Source organism: Oncorhynchus mykiss, chromosome 24 (genome assembly GCF_013265735.2).
Source record: "Oncorhynchus mykiss isolate Arlee chromosome 24, USDA_OmykA_1.1, whole genome shotgun sequence".
Classification (NCBI taxonomy): domain Eukaryota; kingdom Metazoa; phylum Chordata; class Actinopteri; order Salmoniformes; family Salmonidae; genus Oncorhynchus; species Oncorhynchus mykiss.
The window spans coordinates 36110361-36121100 of NC_048588.1; the positions used below are offsets into that span (position 1 = coordinate 36110361).

General features: G+C 47.9%; 1 protein-coding gene across 2 annotated transcripts; it reads left to right on the top strand.

Annotated features, from left to right (window-relative positions):
* Nucleotides 1-4526: 4526 nt before the first annotated feature.
* Nucleotides 4527-10004, top strand: LOC110503248 (P2Y purinoceptor 12). 2 transcript variants are annotated; one of them, XM_021581618.2, is made up of 3 exons: nucleotides 4527-4727; nucleotides 5305-5564; nucleotides 6164-10004. In XM_021581618.2, the coding sequence occupies exons 2-3, from the start codon at nucleotides 5313-5315 to the stop codon at nucleotides 7031-7033; spliced, it is 1122 nt and encodes a 373-aa protein (XP_021437293.1). In that variant the 5' UTR covers nucleotides 4527-4727; nucleotides 5305-5312; the 3' UTR covers nucleotides 7034-10004. The 2 variants fall into 2 exon arrangements, with proteins under 2 accessions (XP_021437293.1, XP_021437292.1); XM_021581617.2 differs by having other exon boundaries at nucleotides 4528-4727; nucleotides 5300-5564.
* The last annotated feature ends 736 nt before the right edge of the window (nucleotides 10005-10740 follow it).

Sequence of the window (10740 nt, forward strand, 5' to 3'; positions counted from 1 at the left end):
GAGGAGCCTGGTGATTTGACAGGGGTGCCGGAGGAATATCACGATCTGCGCACGGTGTTCAGTCGGTCCAGGGCCACCTCTCTTCCTCCACACCGGTCGTATGATTGTAGTATTGATCTCCTTCCGGGAACCACCCCCCCCCCCCGGGGTAGACTATACTCTCTGTCGGCTCCCGAACGTAAGGCTCTCGAAGATTATTTGTCTGTAGCTCTTGACGCCGGTACCATAGTCCCCTCCTCCTCTCCCGCCGGAGCGGGGTTTTTTTTTGTCAAGAAGAAGGACGGGTCTCTGCGCCCCTGCATAGATTATCGAGGGCTGAATGACATAACAGTGAAGAATCGTTATCCGCTTCCTCTTATGTCTTCAGCCTTCGAGATCCTGCAGGGAGCCAGGTTTTTCACTAAGTTGGACCTTCGTAACGCTTACCATCTCGTGCGCATCAGGGAGGGGGACGAGTGGAAGACGGCGTTTAACACTCCGTTAGGGCACTTTGAATACCGGGTCCTTCCTTTCGGCCTCGCTAACGCTCCAGCTGTCTTTCAGGCATTAGTCAATGATGTCCTGAGAGACATGCTGAACATCTTTGTTTTCGTTTACCTTGACGATATCCTGATTTTTTCACCGTCACTCCAGATTCATGTTCAGCACGTTCGACGTGTCCTCCAGCGCCTTTTAGAGAATTGTCTTTTTGTGAAGGCTGAGAAGTGCACTTTTCATGCCTCCTCCGTCACATTTCTCGGTTCTGTTATTTCCGCTGAAGGCATTAAGATGGATCCCGCTAAGGTCCAAGCTGTCATTGATTGGCCCGTCCCTAAGTCACGCGTCGAGCTGCAGCGCTTTCTCGGCTTCGCGAACTTCTATCGTCGTTTCATCCGTAATTTCGGTCAGGTGGCAGCTCCTCTCACAGCCCTTACTTCTGTCAAGACGTGCTTTAAGTGGTCCGTTTCCGCCCAGGGAGCTTTTGATCTCCTCAAGAATCGTTTTACATCCGCTCCTATCCTTGTTACACCTGACGTCTCTAGACAGTTCGTTGTCGAGGTTGACGCGTCAGAGGTGGGCGTGGGAGCCATTCTTTCTCAGCGCTCCCTCTCTGACGACAAGGTCCACCCATGCGCGTATTTTTCTCATCGCCTGTCGCCGTCGGAACGTAACTATGATGTGGGTAACCGCGAACTGCTCGCCATCCGGTTAGCCCTAGGCGAATGGCGACAGTGGTTGGAGGGGGCGACCGTTCCTTTTGTCGTTTGGACTGACCATAGGAACCTTGAGTACATCCGTTCTGCCAAACGACTTAATGCGCGTCAGGCGCGTTGGGCGCTGTTTTTCGCTCGTTTCGAGTTCGTGATTTCTTATCGTCCGGGCTCTAAGAACACCAAGCCTGATGCTTTGTCTCGTCTCTTCAGTTCTTCAGTAGCCTCCACTGACCCCGAGGGGATTCTCCCTGAGGGGCGTGTTGTCGGGTTGACTGTCTGGGGAATTGAGAGGCAGGTAAAACAAGCGCTCACTCACACTCCGTCGCCGCGCGCTTGTCCTAGGAACCTTCTTTTCGTTCCCGTTCCTACTCGTCTGGCCGTTCTTCAGTGGGCTCACTCTGCCAAGTTAGCCGGCCACCCTGGCGTTCGGGGTACGCTTGCTTCCATTCGCCAGCGTTTTTGGTGGCCCACCCGGGAGCATGACACGCGTCGTTTCGTGGCTGCTTGTTCGGTCTGCGCGCAGACTAAGTCCGGTAACTCTCCTCCTGCCGGCCGTCTCAGGCCGCTTCCTATTCCCTCTCGACCGTGGTCTCACATCGCCTTAGATTTTGTCACCGGACTGCCTTCGTCAGCGGGGAAGACTGTTATTCTTACGGTTGTCGATAGGTTCTCTAAGGCGGCTCATTTCATTCCCCTTGCTAAGCTTCCTTCTGCTAAAGAGACGGCACAAATCATCATCGAGAATGTTTTCAGAATTCATGGCCTTCCGTCAGACGTCGTTTCGGACAGAGGTCCGCAATTCACGTCTCAATTTTGGAGGGAGTTTTGCCGTTTGATTGGGGCTTCCGTCAGTCTCTCTTCCGGCTTTCACCCCCAGTCTAACGGTCAAGCAGAACGGGCCAATCAGACTATTGGTCGCATCTTACGCAGTCTTTCTTTTCGCAACCCTGCGTCTTGGTCAGAACAGCTCCCCTGGGCAGAATACGCCCACAACTCGCTTCCTTCGTCTGCGACCGGGCTATCTCCTTTTCAGAGTAGCCTCGGGTACCAGCCTCCGCTGTTCTCATCTCAGTTCGCCGAGTCCAGCGTCCCCTCCGCTCAGGCTTTTGTCCAACGTTGCGAGCGCACCTGGAAGAGGGTCAGGTCTGCACTTTGCCGTTATAGGACGCAGACTGTGAGGGCTGCTAATAAGCGTAGAACTAAGAGTCCTAGATATTGTCGCGGTCAGAGAGTTTGGCTCTCCACTCAGAACCTTCCCCTTAAGACGGCTTCTCGCAAGTTGACCCCGCGGTTCATTGGTCCGTTCCGTATTTCTCGGGTCATTAATCCTGTCGCAGTTCGACTTCTTCTTCCGCGATACCTTCGTCGCGTCCACCCGGTCTTCCATGTCTCCTGCATCAAGCCCGTTCTTCGCGCCCCCGCTCGTCTCCCCCCCCCCCCCCCCCATCCTTGTCGAGGGCGCACCCATCTACAGGGTCCGTAGAATTTTGGACATGCGTCCTCGGGGCCGTGGTCACCAGTACCTCGTAGATTGGGAGGGGTACGGTCCTGAGGAGAGGAGTTGGGTTCCCTCTCGGGACGTGCTGGACCGTGCGCTGATCGATGATTTCCTCCGTTGCCGCCAGGTTTCCTCCTCGAGTGCGCCAGGAGGCGCTCGGTGAGTGGGGGGGTACTGTCATGTACTGTCATGTTGTGTCTTGTCTCTGTCCTTTCCCTTCACCCTGTCTCCCTCTGCTGGTCGTTGTTAGGTTACCTTTTCTCCCCCGCTTTCCCCCAGCTGTTCCTTGTCTCCTCTTGACTACCTCGTCACCCCTTCTCCCACCTGTTCCCCTTTTCCCTCTGATTAGTCCCCTATATCTCTCTCTGTTTTTGTTCCTGTCCTTGTCGGATTCTTGTTTGTTGTGTTTCATGCCTGAACCAGACTGTCGTCATGTTTGCTGTAACCTTGTCTTGTCCTGTCGGAATCTGCCGGTCCGTCTGAGCCTACCTATGTTTGGTAATTAAAGAAGCTCTGTTTAAGTTAATTCGCTTTTGGGTCCTCATTCACGCACCGTAACAGTTTAGGGTTAGGAGTTAGGTTTAGGGTTATGAGCTAGGGTTAGGTTTAGGGTTATGAGCTAGGGTTAGGTTTAGGGTTATGAAATAGGGTTAGGGTTAGGAGCTAGGGTTAGGTTTAGGCTTAGGAGCTAGGAGCCATGGTTAAGGTTAGGTTTTTGGAATCAGGTTATGGTTAGGGTTAGGGTACAGGTAAGGGCATGGGTTTGGGTTATAAAAAATAGGATTTTGAATTGGACTGAATTCTGTCCCCACAATTTTAGCTGTACAAGACTGTGTGTACTGCATTCAAACACGGAGATCATTTTTGAATTAATATGACAAAAGTTTATTTTTAAACTAACCAAGACTGAATGTGTAATATCTTGGGCTCCACGGTGCATTACAGACCATTACATCTGGTGGCAGCCTTTCATTAGGATTTCAACTTTAATAGATGGAACATTTCCAAATACATCATTCACTGTCCTGAAGGAGATTAAGTCATGTCTGGCAGCCCTAACATTATATCCAGGGGAGAAGCACAGTTACGTAACTGACACAATACATTACCCGACAGACAGAAACATTGACTCAAGTCATATCTCTTTAGGTAAGCCGTTGCTCCTAGTCTCAGTTTCACCTTGTTTCGTCATTGTAATTAATGGACTGGAGGGATATGTGAACATTTGAAACGGGAATAATGTCATGTGGAGTTGTGATGTCATAAAGAACCAGAAGCAGACATTCCAAGGGTCGTGAGGTCATAATAGGGTTGTTATTGGTAGGACTGTCACGACGCTCTTTACATCACACATTATCCCACATTCCCTGGTCAAACGATCATCACAGTAGGGTGCATCGTTATGTTTCATGGCCTGTGCCAATCTGTGAGGTCGTATAGCCGCAGAGTGAAGAGGACACACAGATTTGTGAGGACAGTGGGATAGTGATGTTTCCTTAAAAGGTCTGTCTCATAAGACATCCTTTTGCCATGCGTTTGGTCGGGTCCAGCCAATGATAAGGGGTGCAGTTATATGCTTAAAGATTGAAATAACGTGTTAGAATAAAGATCTAAAATAAAAAAAATAAATGACTTATGGTAACAAAAGAAAACATCCATTGTATTCGGCATAGTAAAACCCCCACACACACACGCACCTGCATATGCCCAGCATGGAAACAGCATTGACCATGACTAAACATACCTATATATTGACGGTCAGATTGTGCAACAGGAGAACATTCATGGGAGGATGTTGCTGCTGTGCTGTCGCGTCTACGACAGGAAACAAAAAAGCAGAAGAGGGGAAGAATGTCCCACGTGTGCTAGTCATACCAGATTGACAGATATTTAAATAGAGAGAGGTGGATTTTCATTCATTTCACTGACTTGAAGAACCTATACGCCTGCATCTCAAGCAGACGACCTAACGATTCCAATCTACCGAGAGAGAGAAGAAGACTGTCTCAATCTTCCCCTGGGCGGGAAGCATCAGGGTGGGTTCACTCAGACACATGAGACAGAATTACTCAACATCTGTCAACAGGACATGAACAAAATGTTGAACATGTAAAACAGGGCATAAGATATTAAACCTCATGTAATGTTGACAGTTCAATATTTAAGCTTTGTTAATTGTAATGGCGTCATGGCTGCACATGGTTCAAGTCCATCTACAGCTGCATTTTGTAAGTCTATTACATTTTTGTTATTAAATTAAAACAGCTTTTTTGAATGGGAGGGCAGTTCTATTGTCTCTAATCCAGTCATCCTGACAGTAAACGATGATGATAATAGTATGCAATGATAATAACGCTAATGATAACAACGACAACGATAATGTTGATAATAGAGATAATGATAATGCTGTTAATGATAATGTTGATAATATTGATACTAGTGATAATGTTGATAATGATAATGTTGATAATATCGATAATAATGATAATGTTGATAATATTGATGATTATGATATTGACAATAATGATAAACTGACTGTAGTAATGGATGAAATTAGGAAGAATAAAGCGCTGTGCAACTTTCACCTATTTTGTTTTGCTTTACACAGCACAGCCCTCGACATGGACAACACAACAGAATTGGCCCTGACCCCTGTCAATAACAACTTCACCAACAGCAACTGTTCCCGTGACAACGTGCTGAAGACGGTGGTGTTTCCTGTTCTCTACTCCCTCCTCTTCCTGTTGGGCCTGTCGCTCAACGGCCTGGCAGTGTGGGTGTTCTTCAGCATCCCCAGCCGCTCCCACTTCATCATCTACCTCAAGAACATTGTGGTGGCCGACGTACTCATGACCCTCACCTTCCCCTTCAAGGTGCAGTTATAATGATAATAATGATAATGATGATAATGATAATAATGATATTAATGATAATGATAAGAATGATATTAATTATAATGATAAGAATGATAAGAATGCTAATAACGATAATGATAATATTGATAATATTGATAATAATTCAAATAATAATGATAATATTGATACTAATGATAATAATGATAATATTGATACTAATAATAATGATAATAATTTTATTCATAATGATAATAATGCTAATGATAATGTTGATAATAATGATAATAAATCATAATGATAATAATGATTATATTGATAATATTGATAATAATGATAATAATTGTAATCATTATGATAATAATGATAATATTGATAATAATGATAATAATGATCATATTTTTTATCATAATGATAATAATGATAATGATAATATTGATAATACTGATAGTAGTGATAATGAAGTTAATATGAATAAAGTGTATAACAAAAACAATGGAAGTATTGATTCTAAAGATAATAAATATAATATTGATACAACTATTTAAAAACATTATTTTTTTTAAACCAATTAAATCACTAACCTTAATAAAGACAATAAAGATGTGTTTTTCCTTCAGGTGCTGTCTGACTCCAACATGGCATCAGTGGGTCTGCGTGTCTTTGTCTGCCGTGTCTCCTCTGTGCTCTTCTATCTCACCATGTACATCAGCATCCTCTTCTTCGGCCTCATCAGCATCGACCGCTGCAGGAAGACCCTCCAGCCCTTCAAGGGGACCAACGCGGCTCGTCTGTCCCACAGAAAGCTGCTCTCTGTGGCTATCTGGGCCTCCCTGCTGACCCTCTCCCTGCCCAACATGATCCTGACCAGCCACAGCCCCACCTCGGCCTACTTCAAGTGCAGCGTTCTTAAAACGGAGGCTGGGCTGCTCTGGCATGAGGTGGTCAACTATGTGTGCCAGATAATCTTCTGGGGGAACTTGGTGACAGTGATAGTGTGTTACACACTCATCACCAAAGAACTGTACAGTTCATACGCCCGCACCAGGGCATGCCGTTCTACTGGAGCCATACACAACGCTGGTACTGGCGGGGGTAATGTTGAAGGGCAGCGCCAGCCCCGGAGGAAGAGTGTAAGTTCAAATGTCTTCCTGGTGCTGGCTGTGTTCTTTGTGTGCTTCGTGCCGTTCCACTTCTCCCGCGTACCGTACACCATGAGCCAGACGAGGGTACACCTGTTTGACTGCAACCTCAAGCTGTTCTTCTTCCAGCTGAAGGAGAGTACACTCTGGCTGTCCTCCCTCAACTCCCTCCTGGACCCTCTCATCTACTTCTTCCTCTGTAAGTCCTTCAGAACCACCCTGTTCAAGACCCTCCGTCTCCCACCTGGGACCTGCAGCTGGCTCACTGGGACAGGGTCCGGCCCCAACACAGCGGAGGATCAGACCCAAACACAGGAGACTCCCCTGGGAGACAAATCTATTATGTAATCTATCTGTATTTAGGTAATAGGTAACTAAAACTCGATGTTCTATCTATGTATCGTGAAGATCTGATGAATGTTTCACAGAGGGTCATACTGCCCTCTCCTGGAAGGTTGACTAAACTGAACTGTGTGTTCATTAAAATGCCTAGGCAATGGGAACAATCAATGTAAACTTCCAATGAGAAACAATATTTTAGCCAGTGATGATTATGATAATATGCAGAGCAGCTGTTCCAGTACAGCAATAGCTCTATGTTTGTTACACCAGTCTGATACACCAGTCTGATACATAAGTCTGATACACCAGTCTGTAACAGTTAGTAGAATGTTATAACACCCATATATATATATATATATACACATGTTTTAAAACGTAACGGGCCTGATAAGATATTTTTTTTATGTTTTTTTGCACAATTTCTGTTTTATACTAATTTCTGTTTTATACTAATCTACAGGTAACTGCCCAAATGATGGAAACACTTGAGTACACGAGGGATACAAATTATATTAAAAGCCGGTGCTTCCACACAGGTGTGGTTCCTGAGTTAACTAAGCAATTAGTTTCCGATCATGCTGGGCAGGCCATTATTTTGGCAATTATTTTGGCTACCATGGGAATGACGCAATAAGATGACCAATGCCATCATCCACAGGGAACAAGTGGTCACTGAATGGTTTTATGAGAATGAAAACTATTTAAACCATATACCATGGCCGTCTCAGTCACCAGATCTCAACCCAATTGAACACTTCTGGAGCAGCGTTTCCAACCATCATCAACAAAACACCAAATTATGGAATCCATTGTGAAAGAATGGTGTTGCATCCCTTCAATAGAGTTCCAAACACGTGTAGAATCTATGCCAAGGTGCATTGAAGCTGTTCTGACTCGTGGTGGCCCAACGCCCTATTGAGGCCCTATACACCGTAACAGATTTCTTTGTATTATCTTTTACCAGATCTATTGTTTATATTCTCCTACATTCCTTTCACATTTCCACAAACTTCAAAGATTTTCCTTTCAAATGGTACCAAGAATATGCATATCCTTGCTTCAGGGCCTGAGTTACAGGCAGTTAGATTTGGGTATGTCATGTTAGGTGAAAATGGAAAAAAGGGGCAAATCCTTAAGAGGTTTTTATAAGAATTTAAGCTTTCTGCTAATATCAGATATGTCTATGTCCTGGGAAACATTCTTGTTACTTACAATCTCATGCTAATCGCATTACCCTACATTAGCTCAACCGTCCCGCAGGAGACCAGGCAATCCTGAAGAACCAGGCTCATCAAATAGGTACTAGTACTCTGGTGAGCCGCACGGGGAGTTTCCCATCTTCCATTTCTCGCACCCCTCTCCATACTACCCTGTTGTGGGGTGACCGGTCCAAATCTTTCCAGGTGCTCATAGACTCTGGGGCCAACAAGAGCTTTCTGGACACTACCCTGGTTCCGGAGCTGGGAATCCTCACACAACCCCTCTCCATACTACCCTGTTGTGGGGTGACCGGTCCAAATCTTTCCAGGTGCTCATAGACTCTGGGGCCAACAAGAGCTTTCTGGACACTACCCTGGTTCCGGAGCTGGGAATCCTCACACAACCCCTCTCCATACTACCCTGTTGTGGGGTGACCGGTCCAAATCTTTCCAGGTGCTCATAGACTCTGGGGCCAACAAGAGCTTTCTGGACACTACCCTGGTTCCGGAGCTGGGAATCCTCACACAACCCCTCTCCATACTACCCTGTTGTGGGGTGACCGGTCCAAATCTTTCCAGGTGCTCATAGACTCTGGGGCCAACAAGAGCTTTCTGGACACTACCCTGGTTCCGGAGCTGGGAATCCTCACACAACCCCTCTCCATACTACCCTGTTGTGGGGTGACCGGTCCAAATCTTTCCAGGTGCTCATAGACTCTGGGGCCAACAAGAGCTTTCTGGACACTACCCTGGTTCCTCACACAACCCCTCTCCATTCCCAAGGACGTCAAATCATTGGATGGGCACTCTATTGGCATCGTCACCCACACTATGTGTCCCATTAACCTGGGAGTGTCAGGTAATCACAGCAAGTCTACGCAGTTCCTGCCCATCAAATCCCCTCATGCACCCGTGGTTTTGGGGTTTTCCTGGCTCCAGAGGCGCAATCCTCTGATCGACTGGGCTACGGGTTCTGCTCCAGCAGCGCGCCGACACCGGCCTCGGGTACAACTCGGAGGGCGAGGCGCAGGGCGTTCCGGACGACGACGGTGGAATGCCTGCAGCATTGAAGGTTCCAACACGTCCTCGACTGGAACCCAGCACCTTTCTTCCGGACCGTACCCTCCCACTCCATGAGATAATGAAGGTCCCTCGCCCGACGCCTCGAATCCAGTATGGAGCGAACAGAGTACACCGGGGCCCCATCGATGTCCAGAGGGGGCGGAGGAACCTCTCGCACCTCAGACTCCTAGAGCGGGCCAGCCACCACCGGCCTGAGGAGAGACACATGGAACGAGGGGTTAATACGGTAATCGGGTGGAAGTAACCTATAACAAACCTCGTTCACCCTCCTCAGGACTTTAAATGGGTCCACAAACCGCGGACCCAGCTTCCGGCAGGGCAGGCGGAGGGGCAGGTTTCGGGTCGAGAGTCTGACCTGGTCCCCCGGTACAAACACCGGGGCCTCACTGTGGTGGCGATCAGCAATCTCCTTTTGGCGCAGCATGGCCAGCTGGAGGTGAACACGGACAGCCTCCCATGTCTCCTCTGCGCGCCTGAACCAGTCGTCTACCGCATGAACCTCGGTCTGACTCTGATGCCAAGGCGCCAGAACCGGCTGGTACCCCAGTACGCACTGAAAGGGAGAGAGGTTAGAGGAAGAGTGACTAAAAGCCCTGTCTACCTCAGCTGACTACTGTAAGCGCACTGGGCCCCCCTTCAGCAGTGAGGTAATGGGAGCCGCTACCTGACCAAAACCCCGGATAAACCTCCGGCAGTAGTTGGCAAACCCTAAGAACCGCTGCACCTCCTTTACTGTGGTGGGAGTCAGCCAATTACGCACGGCTGAAATGCGGTCACTCTCCATCCCCACCCCTGCAGGTCATGCTCCAACAGGCGACCAAGCACAATGCGCCCCAGGGACACATGCTCGGCACGTGTAGCGGAGTATATCGGAATGTCATCCATATACACCACTACACCCTGCCCTTGCAGGTCCTTGAAAATCTCGTCTACAAAAACTTGGAAGACTGATGGCGCATTCATCAACCCGTACGGCATGACGAGGTACTCATAGTGCCCTGAGGTGGTACTGAAAGCCGTCTTCCACTCGTCTCCGTGGATCGGCGATGGCTAGAAGGCCGGCGATGCCGACCGCCGAACGTCGCCCGAACAAGGAGAGGGACCGACTTCGTTGGAATGGGCTCATTCTTCTTGACTGGCCTGCGTAGTATGGCTGTCCACTCAGGATCTGCCCCTCTGGGTAGAGTCCTGCAAACTGTATCCCCATTTAATTGGTCCTTTCCCCATCTCCAAGATTCTTAGCCCCTCTGCTGTTCATCTGCTGTTGCCCCATAAACATCCCACCTTTCATGTGTCTAGGATGAAACCTATATCTCACAGCCTTTTGTCTCATGTTTCCAGGCCCACCCCTCTTCCCCGTCTCATCGATGGCCAACCGGCATACACGATGAAGCGCCTCCTGAACGTTTGGCCACGAAGCAGGGGATTCCA